The sequence below is a fragment of the Corvus cornix genome, chromosome 2, assembly GCF_000738735.6.
Source record: "Corvus cornix cornix isolate S_Up_H32 chromosome 2, ASM73873v5, whole genome shotgun sequence".
In the NCBI taxonomy this organism is placed as follows: domain Eukaryota; kingdom Metazoa; phylum Chordata; class Aves; order Passeriformes; family Corvidae; genus Corvus; species Corvus cornix.
This window is the reverse complement of record NC_046333.1, coordinates 106,148,304-106,166,266: the sequence shown is the minus strand read 5'-3', so window position 1 is coordinate 106,166,266 and position 17,963 is coordinate 106,148,304. Positions and strand designations below refer to the sequence as shown.

The 17,963-nt window shown below is 37.6% G+C and overlaps 1 protein-coding gene across 1 annotated transcript in view; it reads right to left on the bottom strand.

Annotated features, from left to right (window-relative positions):
* Positions 1-17,963, bottom strand: part of MIB1 (MIB E3 ubiquitin protein ligase 1) — a 78,388-nt gene that overhangs the window by 21,061 nt on the left and 39,364 nt on the right. Inside the window, 3 exon segments of the mRNA XM_039548257.1 lie at positions 1,544-1,705; positions 4,413-4,499; positions 4,881-5,013. Coding sequence (XP_039404191.1) covers positions 1,544-1,705; positions 4,413-4,499; positions 4,881-5,013 — 382 coding nt within the window.

The following is a 17,963-nucleotide window of genomic DNA, read 5'->3' as shown; positions in this document are numbered from 1 at the left end:
CACCACTTAAACCTCCCAAATTTGTTAGTTAGGCAAAAATTTTCTCTGCAGCTAAACAAAGTGCAAAGAAATGACCAGTAGTTTGATCATGCTAAAAAAGGAGAGGAGGTACTGGTTGATCATGATTTTTTAAAACTTTAACACATTTTTAGGTGATCAGAGATACAATGATGAGGGAGTTTTTTTCTTTGTTTCCCTTTGTCTTATTACTTCAATAGAAATTAAAAAATAAATTACCCTTTTGGTTCCAACTAAGGATACTTGTCAAACAAAACTAGAAATAAAACTTAATTCTCTAAAACCTGAAATCCCCCCCACAGAGAAGTTTAAAAGGTGATGGAAAGAAACCCCACTTCCTGCATTCAAACCCTCAAAACTCAACACACAACTCTAGTTTCATTGTGGATGCCATTGGGGGCAGAGAAACCAATTCATAAAATGCTGAATCTAGGAAAAAAAAAATTCATCTCCCTTTCATTCATTCTACAGTTAAAATACATGAACACAAAGTATTCTGGCCACCTCTCATAGAGTCCATTTCAGATCATGGAAAAAACTGAGCTGTAACTGCTCTTCTTGTCTCATTTAAAAGGACACAAGCATTTTCTTACACATGCTAGTCATATTTTAAATCTCCTTCAAAGCTTATGCCAGTGTATTTCAGTAAGAATAAGTAACCAATTTGAAAAAAAAAATTTGTACAGTGGAACTATTGTTTTGAACAAAGTTTTTTAATAACATCGGTATGTTTGTGAAATGCAAAAACATCGCCCTCAGCTGAAATTAGAAAAAACACTGTACTAGTGGTTCAGCAGATCTGATCCACCATTATGTTGTGCATCTTTAGTATCTAAAGAAAAAATTGTTTGTTTTTCTCAATCCAAATTGCTTCAGAATTTTACTTCTCCTTTGTCTCTCAGGTAAACTATAAACTTCACCTTTGCATACGGGGTTCACACAGCTTTTTGGGTGTGAGAGTTTCTTTTTCTCAGTAAAACATTCTGCTTTTTATTACCTGGAGGCTTTTTGACTATTTCCTTACTGCAGCACAATTTCTGAAATGAACTCTGTCAAAAATATACATATCAATAAACATACAAAATTAAGAATGCCTTGTTCTAACAGAACATACTCTTAGAAAGTTATAGAAGCAACGAAACAATTAAAGCTATAAAGACATGCAAGATGCTGGATCACAGAAAACTATTTCAGTCTTATTCTGTACTGTAATACTGTTTAATTCTTTTTCCAAAAAAAGCTACTTTGATTTTTTTGGCAGCCATACGTGTTCACTATAGAAGAGAGATTTCCAGAAATATTTTTGAACTACATATCCCTCTTTTTTTTTTTAACAAAGGTAATGACTTCATGTGAAAAGCCACATATAACAACATGATTTCTGCCTACACTGCAGTTTAATGCAGAATGTCTACATAAACTTATGTTGCCAAAAACCAGTCCAACAGTACAGAACTAGACAAACTAGACAAAGACAAATATACAGGGGGAAAAAAAAAGGAATAAATAAATGTGGTTTATTTACTGTGTTCTTTGATGGCTCCCAAGCAGTATCTACCTTGCCCACATCTTGCATGTCTTGGAGCTGGCGGAGCTGTGACAGGGTGTGGTGTCTCAGGGCTTCATGCAGGGGAGTATCCCCATCTTTATCCTGAATATCCAATTTAGCACCTGCACGGACCAGGAGCTGAAAAGAGAGAGAATCGAAATTAAAAAAAAAAAAAAACAAAAACTCCCATTTAGAATTAATTTCAGAAAACTATGGTTTAGGGTTTTCTAGGAGGTTCAAAAGTGCCACTCTTATCTTGCTACAATTCACAGTTGCATTTATTTAAATTTCTTTTCCATACCTGGAGCTCAGCCCTCAACCAAAACATTTATCTGTCTCAAATATCAAGCTTATTTCAGCAGAAGCCTAATGCTTGCCTGTCCTCTGAGCGCTACAAAAGACACAATTTTAGAGGATTCTTTCTACTTTCTTAGACTTTAATTCTTGTAAGGCAGCCTACAAACAATGTAATGTATTACAGCAATATGTGCAATACTTTAGACAGGTATATATTCCTTACTGTTAGGTTTCAATGACCTCAAAAATCCCTACTTTCATACCATGCTAAGCTTTACAACTTAATTTACAGTGTCTTCACATTAGTGAAGCAGTTAAGCACGTACTACAGTGTACCCTAATTCAGCAGAAGACATAAAAACCAATGACACTATTAAAAACTCTCTCAGAACACTTTGGAAAGCAATGAACTGTAAGACTCGTCTCTAAGGCTAATCTTAGACACCCATTCCTGGTCACATGACACAAAACAAGCACAAGGCTGCACAGATCCTCCTATTCCTATGGCCTTTGCATACAGCCTTTCCATAATTCAATCCACCAGAACTTTCTTAAATACGCTGTTAGACAAAAATCAACACATGCTGACAAAGAAATACCAACTGCCCCTAAAAATTAAACCTTGTCACTGTCACCATTCAGAAACCTGTAGGCAGCAGCTGAGGTTTTAACTTTAGTTTTTGAGATTTTGCTACTCTGCAAAATTGGGATTAACAGTAGAGACAAAAGGCATAATCTAAAAACAAGAATACATTAAGAGGGATCTCCGTCTTTGGAACCCACATGCTGGCAAGGAGATCAGCTTCTCAGAACCAAAGCATCTCAGACTTTAGAACAGGCTAAAAGGAAAATAGCTTAAAAGGAATTCAAAGCCTAATTTTCAAGAAGTATGTGCCTCCAATCATTTGCAGCTTATCATTTTCCCCAACCTTTTCTTCCACAACTGAAACCAAGCTAATAGTTGAGACAGTCTAGTCTCAACTTCTTACACTCTCTAAATGGATTTACTCTGGTCCAGTTTCTTTTCTCATATTCGTATCTTGTGTCTGCCACTAGCTATTTACTGCTTAGAGTTTCTCCTGGAATCCCTGACTGCCATAGAACTTGAGAGTCTTTGCAGAAGTTTAAAAAGAAGTAATTTTTTAAAAGGCAACCTTTGTCATCACCACCCTTTGTCATGGCAGCAGGGCTTTTAAAAGAACCCTGCTACCTTTGACCACTATTCCACAAATGCCTGAGGGTACAAACCCAGCCCTGGAAGGTATCCAGTAGGAATTAATTTTGAAATACGGAGCCAACATGTTCTTTGCATGGCTGCATGAGCTATTTTAGGACTCCTTAAAGTTAATCCAGCTCTGAAAAACGGATACGGGGTCATTCACTTAAACATTCTCAGATATAAGCATGTCAGTCCAATGCACATGCTAGTTCTACATGCCTACCTTCCTGCTCATCTGCTACATTAATGTTGTATTCCCAGGTACTCTGTCTGTTCCAGAAGGGCACAAGAGTTCACCAAATAGCTGCCAAATACCTTGCAGGATGCAAGTGGCACTGACTCTAGGAAACCATTCTTCTGGTAGCAAGCAGTTCCAGATATAGGGCCATATCACATGTTTCACTGTAATGGGATCACACCCATCAGCCCTCGGAGAGGGAGAAACCTTTATGGTAAAATAACGCTTAACAGAATACAGATCTGCCTAGGGGGGACAATTCTCTGTAGGCCTGAATAAGAGACAGTTTTTCATACTAGATGACCCTACAAAGACAAAAAAATTACGCCAAAGGCCAAGGCAAGGCTGATGTACCCACTCTGAGAGCAGTGAGTGCTCTCTCTGAGCCTCAAAAGCCCACAGCAGCAAGGCAAACACTCAGTCACATAGGTCCTGTATGACAGTGCACACAGGCCAGAAACGACAAGCTATGCCAGACTCCCATTTCCTGCGCTAGTAACAAAGCTTTGTTAAGTTGAAGTATTAACTTTTGCAAAGATGGAAGCAAAAAAACCAGGATAGCAGCCCTTTCACCAATAAGGTACTACTGTTACCACTTATAGCTCTCCCAAGCTAAGAGCAGGGAATGTTTAACACTCAGAGACTGAAAACTAGTTAAGGTCATAAAAAAGATGTTTTGTGTTACAATCTGCAAAAGTTATGAGCAAGAATAATTACTCATACAGCAAGAGGCACCAGAAATGCTATTTGAAGGTCCCTTTACAGCACCACAAGATTCAGACAAGTAACAGCAGAACACATTCTTCCTTATTCAACAAGAAGGGATGCTGGAATTGGCAACCACGTAGAGGAAACCATAATGTACATGTACAAAAATTCAGCACTCCTGAAGTGTCATTCATATTGCTGACTGACCTTCTGTGCAAGTTGGCAGGCTTCTGAACTAAACAAAATACATCAAACAAACATGCAGTGACTACATGTTGTCAAATAATTTTTAAATGTTCATGAAGTATCCATATTTTAACAGCTGCCATCAGCTTTAGTCAAATGCCATTAACCATATGGCTTACTGCAAATAAGATACTTACCCTAACAATTTGTGTATGCTGTCGTTCAACAGCAAGATGCAGAGCAGTTTGCTGGTTAACATTCTGGATATCCAGGTTAGCATTGCCCTGCAAGATATTCAAAGCATTAGAGCATTACCATCCCAGCAATTCATCTACAGGCAAGGCAGTCCATTAGGACACTGACTATGACCCTGAATATGATTTCTAGTTAGGGGAGTTGAGAACAGAAGTGATTAAATACTTTAATTATTCACTGTACAGATGTTAATCTGTTGAATGAAACTAGGTATCAAATTTTTCAGTCCCTCTGCACCACTAGGCCGTCGTAACAATCTCAAAGGCAAGCTTGACCTTTGGAGCTCAACACATCCTTCCCTGCTCCACTGCTTCTGCATTGCAACTGCAGGCGTAAAGCAGCCAACTATATTCATATCAGATGGTTAACCAAAGCATGACATTTAAATCCCCCTGAGAAAAGAGTCCTACCTGATGCACCAAAAGTTCAGCCACTTCCACATGATTATTGAGAGCTGCCAGATGTAAGGCAGTGTAACCATCATCCTTTTTCTCGTCAACAATCCACGGTCGTGGTAACTTGGACAACAACACACGCATTGCACTGAAAAAAACATGCAGAGATGGCACAAACACTCCTACAATGTATGCTGAATGACAACAGCAGAACAATATTAATTCTCAGAACTATGTAGCAGTAGCTAAAATAACCCTAATATTTTTTCAAACAGAGAAAGTGGGTGAAAAGCAATACCAACAGTTTCAAAGCACAGTAATTTCATGTTCACTTCCTTCTAGTTAAAGAGTACAAACAAACCACACAATGCCTGGAACAGTGTGAGGATCAGGTTTGTTTTATAAAAGAGTGCTATCTAGCAGTAAAAATTACCTTGAGAAAGTATTCGAACAAATTCTGAAACACAGACAAAAGGATTTTCTTCCTCAAAATCTTTATAGTGTCCTTTACTTAAGTATTTAATGACCAAGTTCCACTACATTAGATTTCTTTAAAATCATCAGTTTATAAACTGATGCCATGGGCTGTAACAGTTAAAACTCGGTTTCTGAGAAAAAAAAAAAATGGAGTGAGATCTCTTAAGCACAGACAAAATAAATGCTGAAACTGTGAAGTGAGTACTAGTGGGATATTTTCTTAACATATAATGGTTGAGTATAACATACCATGGCAGTGTCTGGTAGTCAGGGGGTAGGGCGGGGAAAAGCAACTAGATTACTACAAGTATTAATGAGGACCAAAATCAATGAAGTCCAAAGACTGAAGTGTTAAGGGTATTAACAACACAATGCTAGATTGAGCAATATGTTTATCTTGTATTCTCTGAGGAAGAGTTTTCTTCAGCCTACATGTCTTCACTTAGCTTTTGGAATACATAAGTTACCAAACTTAAATCCCTTATTGTCTTATCTTTATAAACAGCATATGCAGCTCCCTTATGACAGTTTCTTAAAGACAAACAGAAAACCAGAAACTGCTACAATCTTGTGCCAAGAAACCTCTTCTGTCATCTGATGTTTTCAGAGTGTTGAAGGAACATGCTATCTACAGGAGAAACAGAGCTGCTGCACAAAATTCAAACTTTTAAAACCCAAGTAATAGTTGCTAATGCAAGTGGAAGCACTTAGTCACACAGTGCCTTGCAAGGCAGATAATGTATGTGAATTAAACAGCTCTTCATTAGACCTCTGGTATCAAAAACGTGGGATCTCAATAATCCTCAGAAATAGCCTCATAAATTGAACCTCTCAGCTTTTGCTTAAAAATACTCACAACAGGTATGAATGACTGCCCTGTCAAGTAATAACTGAGCTCCCAGCTCATTCCAATCATCTGTCACCTTGAACATCCACACTGAGGTGAAGCACTATTCACTCCTAAGCTGTTTTTTTAGAGCAAGCTAATGCATTTCCTATTAAAAAGCCCCTAAAAGCTGTGTCTGGGCACAGCTCACCCTAACAAGCCCTCCTGGAAAGCAGAAAAAAGTCTGTGAGGTAGATTACTGTACCAGTAAGGAAGTGCACTCCTTCCTACACACTGTTCAGACGCTCCCATAAGAGACCCTGCTTATTACGTATCTCCAAGTTCTCCTGCTACTGAGTACACAACATAACCCTTGGTTTCACACTTAAGATGCAGCTGCCAGGATGGTGTATTAAGTGACACTTTTTCCCCGCCCACAATCAGAGTGTCTAAAGGAACCACAAATAACCAACTGCATCTTCAGGCCACAGGATCATATAAACCCACAGGAAACCAACTGCTTTGTGGAGCATCCACAGCCAGGCTGCTCTGGATGTTTGTCCTCCTCAGAGTGGACAGAAGACAATCTCAGCCTCTTAGGAATTTTTTGTTTTCCTGGCAGAAAGCTTCTCACTTCCTCACAGTCCAAATCACTTTAAACACAACAATTTAAGACAACAACACTTAACACATTGTACATTGCTCATTGTGAGCCATTGCTCAGCTTCTATTCATAACGCCTTCTACAGCTCTCTCACATGCTAGGAAGAAAAGACTAGAATACTTCAGAAAAAACCAAACAATGGCAACATTAATTCTTTGAGAGATTCACTTACGCAGGATTTTTCAAAATTAAGGATATAATTTAGTAAAACTCAAGTTACCAAAGCTTTATGAAACGTGGCAAAATAAACTAATACCAGTTGCACTGATAAACATAGTCTATTTTGTAATGAAATGACACCATATTTTCAAATGCTGGCACCATCAGAACTGTGTTTAGCTGCTTTAGGCAGGGAGCAAGTCTGAAGCACTGTGGTTTGCTTGGTAGCTGGACTGTACCTGGGCACACCACCACACCAGCTCTTCAGAATGCTGGGCTGATAAAAAGCACACAGTACCAACCAGCAGCACAACAAGCCTTCTGCAGTGGCTTCCCACAGGGCATCATGTCATGTAAGCTCTTTATCTTCACCTGCCAGGCTCAGCGCCTCTAAAGACCCCATAAAGCTCTAGGGTATCTACTGTGGATAGTCTAAAAAACACAATAAAAAATTCCTGAAAATTCCCTGTGACTGACAGAAGCAATATGACTACTGTGAGTGACCAGGAAAAGGTGGAGCAACAATAACCTAATAAAAAAAACCCAAGAAATTTTTCTTAAAACTGCAACTACAACTTGAGGAACACTGTGGAAGGGCATCAACACTATAATTACAGCCAGCTTCTCCCCAAAGTAGCTCTAGTCACTAAACAAGAAACTGTCCTAACCAACTCAATGATATTTTATATCTTTTTCTTCAGTAAGAAAATAAGAAAATTGCCAACTCCACAGAGAAATAAAATTTAAAGTACATTGACACACTTTATCAGATGCCTCGATAAGTAAATGTACTTCAGAAATACTACTGACATTTCTTTAACACATCTCATCTTTGAAACAAAAAAAAGAAACCAATCAACTCAGTATTTCATATGCTGTGAAGAAAAATCACTCATCTTAATGTTTGTGTGAGTGTTATCCTTACCATATCCCTCTTTCAAATCTTTAGTTTGCTGTCTTATATTTGAAAAATTTTTATCTGAAGTTTGACTGAAAAATATTTGGAGGTATCTTGCTTTCAGAGAAATGAGAAGCCTGCTGCATTTTTGGATGCTTTTAAGATGCATTGGTCTTACTGGAAAAAACAGAAGGACCACCAAAACAAATAAATGGCTTCTGTGTGGAATGGATTTTTATCTTACTGTTCACAGCAAATCATCAAAGGGCCAGGAACCAATACTGAGTTGTTTCTGTTTATTCAGAAAAAGACTCTCTCTCTTCCAGACCATGCTATATTACTGGACAGCAGGATAGAAGGACTGTTTCATGGAATGACACCTTAAAATTCTGCAAGATATTAATATGCTACAATGGTAAATTCAGCTCAGTGGCTGCATCCTCCTCCTCATTAGATGAGAGGTAGTTTCTTTCAATTTTTGCAGGATTTTCTCGAGCTGCTGCCAAAATTTTGACAGCTAAGTGGCTACCATTCAGAGCAGCACTCACTGGAACAGGCATACATTGCATCATAAACAGTCATATTAGTGAATTGATGTTGCCAATTACACAGTAATTCTTGATTCACTCTTCCCCATGAAGTATAGAAGAAGCTGGGTTGTACTGCTCTGTTTTTATGACCACAACATAGATGTGAAAACTTGCTTTTATCTTGTATACATTAAACAGTCCACAGACTGCTTTCACTGTAGTTGTATTGAAAAGATCAAGAAATCAGCAAATATATTAGCAACCCTGATCATGAAAGCAGCTAAAGGAAACTTTTCAAACTATCACCTTCAGTGTATTCAACTGTAATAGATTACTGAGGAGCTGCAAAGATTATTGATGAAATGCTTAAAACTCTTCACTGAAACCCTGAACTTACACCATCACTATGCTGTTTGTATATTATTGCTAAAGAATCACCAATAAAAAAATTTTGTAACAGGTAAGCTTTGGTATTTGCTGGTATGCATTATTTTCACCTTAGCAGGAAGCTCATAAAGATTTTGGGCCTTTTTAGCTGGATGACCATTTTCAACTTCTGAAAATTTCTAATGGAACAACAAAAGAAAAACTTCAGTGAGAATTTTTGAGGGAGTTATCTGCAAAGCTTTAATAGGGATGAGTAAACTATTACTTCTTTTCTAGGAGCTAAACATGTGCTCAGTCAAAAAGGAACAAGAAAGCTCATGTGTATATAGGGGGCTGAGATTGAGGTATCTGTTGCTTTCCCAGGCACAGCTGTTGGGGGTATAATGATTTACACTGCCCAACATAATTCATCCCCATGAAATGACAGTCCAGACTCTAAGAGTTACAAGTGATTTGGTAGAAGGAAAATCCATTAATATGGTGCTACATTTAATTTGAGATGTAGAAGAGTAACAGCAAATGCTGCTGTTGCGTGCATCTTTATTTGACCTTGCCACACGAGTAATACTTTTTTTTTCTTTTTAAATTCAAGTTTTAAGAGAGTCTGGAACCACAGCATAACATATATAGGATCATAGAACTGTTTGGGTTGGAAGAGACCTTACAGATCATCTCATTCCAACCACCTTGCCATGGAAATTCAGCAGTATGAATTGTGTATTTGCAGCATAAGATACCTCACAGATGTGAACAATACACTAATTCACTTTTAGCCAAACAGAGCACTTGTTTCAACGCCAGTTACCGACATTAGACATACAAAAAAGAAAATTATTCTTATGATGAAAAGTTAGTATACAGTATATTATTCATTACCAACCTACAGATAAAATGTTGGGGTTTATGCAGTACTTTGCTTACAGAATTTTTACAGATGCTCATCAGCACTATCTGAGAATGCAACATACAATAACGGGTTTATTTGGAAAATCTACAAGATAAAAGTACTTGTAAACAAGATGAAGCTAGCACCTCATTGTATAAAAACAATTCCAGATTTAGCAGTCTCAACTGCAAAGGCATCCTTACACCCTGTTTAAAAAATACATGAACAAAAACTAGAGAAGATTCTCTGCCACCAAATGCAATATGACTGCAAAATGAGGTAAATGAAGAAGGCTGAGGGTTTGTGGGATAGTGGTGGGGTGGGTTTGTTTGTTTGGCCTATCAGGGTTTGTTTGTTAAGGTTTTTCAAAAACAGGTATTTAGGCAGAAAAAATTAGAAAAGCTACTTCACAATCTGCATAAGCACATTTAACTGAAGTTGCTACTGAAAGACACAACCCCACTTTTCTCCCTGCACTTCAGTTCCTGCATTATGTTGGCTCTACAGACACATCATTTTCTAGCAAGTGAAACAACCTGCCAGATTCCTGATTTGGCAAGTTTGCTTTCAGACAGATCAATGAGATAATCCAACCTACCCCGCAACTTCATGATCACTAAAAGCAAAAGCAGTAAGGAAATGACAAAGCCAGAGCTGCGGGGAGGGCAGACCGCCCTTTCCAGAAGCAAAGTCTTAGATCAGCATAAACTTATCAGCAATCCTATCACCAGAGGTTGTAATGATTCACTGCACTTTCTATTACAGGTTTTTCTACTTTTGTGCTGTTCTCCTCCCTCAGCTCAGGTTTCCACTGTCTCAGTGTGACATGGTTTCATAATATATTTTACAGTAATCCTGGCTTGAAGTATCTTCCACACACACACACCACCTCCCACCTCCACATACTCCTCTCCAGACTCCCAACCCTGGCTCAGCTAAACCCGTTCACCTGCCTCCTGTTAGAGCCTCAAACAGTTGAAGGAACAGTTCAGATTTAAGGACAGCTTCCATAGCAAAGTCTTCTTTTAAGACTGTGTAGTCTGACATGCATTTTACAGCACAACAGAAGCAAAGCTACTTTTAACTAAATCCCTTTTTTGTCCTCTTGACTACCATCTCTGCTCAAAAAAACCTCCACCAAAAAGTGGTCCTAACACAGCATCTGAAAGGTCATCCCCTTCTGCTGGATGATTTCTCATATGGAATAGTACTCCAAGCCTGCTCACTGTGAAGCCAAAGAAACATTTGTACCAACATAGTGCAAGAAGTAACACAGGAGCAGGACAGTGCTATTTTTGGCAACCATACGATCCTAAGTGCACGTCAGCACACAACTTCAAGCCAAATCAGCTCCCTGATCTGATTCACACCATACTCACTGTGCAGTACAGAGAGAACCACTGGAAGAATGAAGAAGGAAGTATCCATCTCTTGGGAACAAGCAACAGGAAGAGATTAATACCTTAGACTGGTATTACTGAGCACACTGTACCTTGAAATTATGAGTTTAATATTTCATATCTGACCAATGACCTAGTTAGCACAAGTTTAAGTAGGCAGGCTGTTTCCATTTTTTTTGCTTCTCAGATTTTCAAGCATCTCTTGGTTTTGAAAAATCAATTTCAATATATACGTAACCAAAGAAGCAGTGAGGTATATACATTTACACAGAATTCACAAAAATGTATTGCACAATGACTTCGTCTTCAGTGTATAATTATGAAATCAAAGAGAAAAGAAAAAATCTGACTTTTACCAGAAAGCAACAGAAGTTACAGGGTAAACAGTTACCAAGCACAGGATAAAATCAACATAAAAAGAAGCAGCAAGGGAAGTATAAATCCAAGATACTGGTCTGCTCAGGACTTTGCAATTCACTCTCTACCCTTCAATACTGAAATATGTAACTACTAATTACAGCAATTTAACTGAGATGGTATTTTGATTTAATAAGTTTGTTTAATTTTAGACTGAGGTATTTTCACCTTTTTCATTCTTCATCTTGCTCCCTAGCAAAGATTTTGTCTGCAAAATACAGAGAAAGTCTTGAAGTATTTGGGTTCCTAACTGTTGTATTTAAATGGCTACATTTCGGTTATTCTTTTTCAAAGAAAATATTGCATATCCTTCCCATGAATATGAAAATCCATCTCCATATTTTGAATGTGCAGTTATTAGGCTTGCCACGAGCCAATTTTGTAAACATGAAAGATTAATGCAATGAGTTGTTCCCTTGATTTCTTTTTTTATTCTTTTCTTCTATAATTTTTTTTAAAGAACAGTAGCACCTAATTTACACATGCATTTATTTCCTTTAGATGTTATTTTATGGATAAGCATTACAAACAAAATATTATGGCATTATTAAACATAATGGTATGGAATTATATTAATTTAATAATTAAAGTTTTTTCAAATAACTTCTAACTTGATTTGAATATGGAAATGCAGGGCTACAAATGGGCACAGACTTCTTATTTATAAAATAGCTGTATGATTTGCAGTTGAAAACTTAGATTGAGGCCACTCAGAGCTCGGGTTAATCGACATGTTAGTCACGGCATTTTTCACTGATCAAGAAACCAGGTTACACAACCTGCTGTGGCAGCGCAGGATATTTATTGTTCTATATCTGCATGAAGTCCCTGCCTTGTTACTAGCAGGGCTGCCTTTTATTTTTCCCCTCTTCCACTCCTCCCCCCCCGCCCCAAACGTTTCTAAGTATAGTGACAACCTCATCAGGGTTTACTAGTAGCAGCGCAAGCTCAGTGAAAACCTGGGAAATCTAACTGGAAACACGAGAGAGAGCTTTATTTGGCAGTGCTAAAAAAACCTGGGGACAAATGGCTAAGCGGCGGTGGAAGTGCAGGCTGCACAATCAATAGGCAGAGAGCTGGATAGAGGCTCCCTTTGCTGCCAGATCGACAATCGACAGCTGAGAGACTATTTTTTGCAATGGTTGACTAAATATGGTCAGGGAAGAGAGAGGCACAAGAGAGCCTGTTTGCCTGGGAGTGCATGTTTCAAATGCTTAGCTGCCTATAAAGCCGTAACAGTTTTGCTCGTGCCCTCTAAGTGGGAAATACGGTTGGTGACTTCTGTAGTGTGTGTGCGGGAGCCCTGACCTCGCGAGCAGACTTGACCTCTGAAGATGGAAAGTAGCTTCAACACAGACCTGCCTACAGTTAAGCCTGGAAACATAACCTCAAGCAAGAAAAGATGCAGTGCAATATCTAAGGAACTAGAAGAAACCAATATTTGCCGGGGGAGGGGGGAGACGATCGCTATTTTTTTGGTGCCTTTTTCTCTTTTTTTTTTTGGAAGCAACTCCAACTTTTGGGGGCTTGGTTTTGGTCTTTTGTTGGGTTTTTATTTTTTCTTTTTGCCTGTGATTATCTTCATCTGACAGTGGGCTAAGTTCACCTTCCCTTGGCTTCCTAGCATCTATCCTTGGAGTCTTAACTCTCAGTCCAGCAGACATAAGGTATAATTTCTATACAACATCATCCATATTTTAGCATTCAAAAGAAAGGAAGAAGGTGCCAATTAGGCACCCATCTTCATGCCTTTTTTTTTCTTTTAAGTTTTATCTATTTAAGGTGGTGAGGTACTGTATGCACCGACATTCGCCCCCCCTTGCCTCCCCCTCCCATGTAACGAAGAGCTGATTCAGCGAATAGAGTGAGAGAGCACTCAGGATGAGATGGCTGCTGCTGATGTGTCTCTAGGTCATTACCTCTCTTCCAACTGCAAATGCTGCATGATACTAAGCTTACAGGTAACAGAACATCAGGAGACCTGCATTATTCTGCACGTTTAAAGGATGCCTATGACTTTCTGCATGTATATCTTATTTACTAGACTGCTTTTTAAATTGTTATATTAATCCCTCTACTCTGGGAACAGCTTGATTTTGAGTGTGTTAAAGTACCAAGCATTTGTAGTGTAAAGAGGAAATTGAAAGAAAAAAACTGTTAGTCCAAATTTCATAGCAAAAAAAAAAAAAAAAAAAAAAAGAAGAAACAAAATAAAACCAAATCCCAACTTGCTCAGTAGGCAGAATTCTTTTTAAAGAAGATAAACTAATAAATTGTAATGCCATTAACTGGTTGTTCATTTCAGTGAAATATATTCTTATCTTCCTATGCACAACTAAAAATGTACAAACTTGAAAAAGAGAACCTAATAAACAGCGTGGTAGTGCAATGCTGAGTTCTCAAATAGGTCTAGCCAAAATTTTCAAGGTGCTTTATATCAGACGTACATGAAAACAGCCTACTTAAAAACTAGAATGTGACTGCTGTGATTCTAATGCTGCATTGCTGATTCTCCTTGTACTACTGTGCTAGCTACTGCTACACTCTGATTTGCTCTCTATCAGCTGCACTAGGTTTTTGTCATGAGCTGCAGAAATTCTTACTTCCTCTGCTCTCAGCTTTCCTTACGACTATTACGGTTAATTGTTAAGCTTATTTCAAATTTACCTTCTAATGCTACAGAGACAAAGCTTACTCTTTACTGTAACCCAAATCAACTCCTGAAATACATATTAAGCAACCATAAGCTATATTCGACAGTCCCTCAGAAGTCAAAGCTGTACTGCACATCAAGTATTTAACCACTGTTCCAAACCAAGTCGCACAAAATCTTACGAAACAAGGTTAAACCTGGGCTTTGTTTCTGTGAGGTTTTTGTGTTTGGTTTAGGTTAATTTTTTTTTAGTTAATTATTTTAGTTGTCATAAATATTTCAAGGGTGGACAAGACTTTGACTGAAGCAGGTGAGTGCCAGTTTTAAAAACAAGAAAAGCTGCTTGCAGAACTGTTGAATAGGTATTAGCTTTCACATGTGACCTTCGGCCTAACAATCCAAATCCTGTCACAGCAGTTAGAGGTTGTTTTCTTAATTCAATGTCGCCATCTTTACGATAAGCAGGATCACTGGCGACATGTGCTTTTGTGTTTGGGTTGGGTTTTTTTGTGGGGGTTTTTTTGCTGTTGTTTTGCTTTATTTTTTGTTTTGGTTTTTAAACCACTCTGAAATACAGTGTAAATAAGTATAAACCTGCAGAGAGTTTGCAGAATAATGGATGGGATACCAAAAGCATAGAAGTTGGATCTGGGGTAAGAAAATAAGTTTATAACTGCTATTTTAGATCAGTCTATGCTTCCCTTCAGGACACTAGATGCAAACTCTACCCCAGCATGAAAATCCACTAGAAGACCTGGGAGGAAGCTGAAGTTCTCATAGTGGACTACAAACTCTAAGAAAAGACATTGCAAACCTACCAGCGATTCAACTCTACTTAAACATGGTCACTCAGAACAGCAAGAGGCTACAAAAATATGGAAAAGCACTTCTAACATCAGTGCCATCCCAAAACAATGAACTATGCCCAGCTTTAAGACACTATGCAGGTAATTGACATTGCAAAGTTCAGTTAGCATAGTAAGTTTATTTTCTATCATCAGTTAATCAGAACTGTTGTCCTTCCAGTGAACTGTCAGCCAGTTTTACTTAATGACAGCAAGAAAAAGCAGCAAAATACTTTTCAGGTTCATCTGACAGGCAGTCAAGCAACTCTGTGTGTACCTGCTCAGAGCACATACTTCTTTATGTACCCATATGAACATACAATGCTATGGAATGTAAAGAAGTATGTATTTTTGGCAGGCAAGGAACAACCAGTAAGAGGAAACTAAACAGCTGCTGGAAGAAACAGGTTTCCCTCTTGTTTGAATGACATTCATGTGACAAATTGGCTTGCTAAGGGTCAGCTGGTATTGCCAAAATAACTCATACTTGCTAGTAACAAATCACAAAACATTAAATTAAGTGATTATAAATGTGGGTAGGAAGAATTGTTAACAGCTGATAAGCAGAATATTAGCTGCAAACAGAATTCAAAGTAAGGCTGGAAATAAAACCTTGAAATGCACCAATTAAGACTGCAGCATAGCTGCAAAATTCATCATTACCAGTATTCCTCACTTAATAGATTTTAAACTAAACTTAAAAGGCTGGTTATCAAAATGCATCTCATAAAAACAAGCCATTGTTCTAGTAATCACAGCCTGTTCTGTGTACTTCAGATGGTAGTACTTAAATCTGCATCTACCATAGAACATTTAATCCACAGGTTGCAACTGAGACAAGTATTAAGAGCTAAAGAATTACAGATGTGATCTAGAGAAAATGATAGCCAAAATAATTGAGCATAACTTCTGCAATTTTGTAAGACTTAAGTTAGAATTTTCTCCAAATCAGCACTTATTATGCTCACTGAGCTCTTCGATACAAAGTGCAGTGTCAGGTTTATGCACAGAAAGTCACAATACAGAGATTTCTAGGCCAGAGTTGCTAGTCAGCGGATTAAAGCTATTGACAGATTCCTAAATGAAAACACAAATGACAACTACAGCCTAAAAGGTAAGTTATCTTAAATACTATTTTCAAATAAGCTGAATTTATTTTAAATCCAAATTTCAGAAAATTGGCCATGGAAAAAAAAGACGTTGTAGCATCCAGAAAATTAAAGGAACTACATGAGAAATAGTTCTGCAACAGTTTCAAATTCTAAAAGCGATATTAATCAAAATATAGTGGTGCATATCATCCCTAAGTAAAGATACTCAACATCAAATTCAGGAACAAGGGAAAAAAATGAGGAAAGAACTCCCCACTCATCAATCCAGCCGTTTCTATTCATGACAGCAGCCTTCTAAAAACAGTTATTAAATACGATATGCCCATGATAAGTAGGCACATTTGGCCCAGATTAAAGATTCTAACTGTATCCCTTTGCTTACTAAAATGTCTGGGAGGAAAAAAAAAAAAACCCAACCAAAACAAACAAGAAAAATAAACAAAGGCAATGCATGATTTTTAGATGGAGAACTTATTTTTAAATACTCCCATAATTCTCAAACAGCTAATAATATATGTAGCCTGATATTTTTAACACCTGAAACTACATATTCATATATATACAAGAAGAAATACTATCTTACCTGCTTAAGAAAGCAAAGTTTCAATATTTGTTTTAAAGCTCTTTCTCTTAGGAGCAGATATTTCGACACGAAGGCTACAGTATCTTAACGCCTAAATTAAAACCTGGTTTCAAGTGGGATAACAAATCAAATTGCAGTAGCTTTGCGGAATAAAGCAACGCTACTAAACTTGATCATGTTCACAGAAGCAATTGGGTATTACTAACAGTTTCATTGAGGGGTTAATTGCTAAGCACTTTCTTCTTTCCTGAAGAGTTCCTGTGCTCCCCACCAACTGATTTAGCTTCCACTGTATGAGACCAATTTTTTAATAGCTTTAATTTATCTGAAAGGTTTTTGGTAACAATTTATCATACTCTTTTCTCCCTTGTATAAAATTGCAACGCTATTCTGACACAAAATGACAGTTCGGAGTGATACAAAAGTTAAAATTATATGTTGACATTGCTTCCTGCTAGTTCATGTTAGCATATCTCTAAGAATACATATCCAGTCACTCTAAAATGTCACATCCATCACTTAGATCAGCTGTTCAATTTTAACCGAGCACACATTGAACTTTGGGCATCTGCTGACACAGTTGTAACTCAAACATTTCAGCTGTGTGACTGACAGGGATAACAGATGCTGACATTATCAAATGCTACACGGCTTTTTTTCCACAGCCGTTTTTTGTCCCGATATGGCCAGTACATGAAACTGTATTGCCATCCAAAAGCACACTTGAGCAGCTGTATCTGTAAAACAGTTCCTCTATAACTGGTAAAAATAGAAACTCATTTTATAGCTATCTTGATGCTTAAGTCCAAGTGACACACCTGCTACATTTCTATTAGGATACATGGTGTTGGGAATATATTTACATAAATCTTCTCACCATCATCAGACTATGCAACAAACAGATGTAGACTATCCTTGACATACTCATTACTAGGGAATGGTTTGAACTAACATTATCCCCTACTTTCCACCGCAGTCAAAGCTCAGAAAGAATTCAGCATGACATAAAAAAGCTATGTGAGCTTGCACAATTGTATTAAAGATCTTAGTTTAGAAGAAATCAGATGCAACCGCAGATAAATCTTTAAAAGCTGTATTTTTTTGGCATTAAAAGTGTTTACATATAGTATCAGGGTAAAAAAAATTAAATCTATCCTGCTATATTATATAATCATTCCTAAAAAGTTAATACTAACCAGAGATATAGCAATGGAATTGAAAGCACTTGACATTTATATTTGTGCTAACCAATTACAGCATA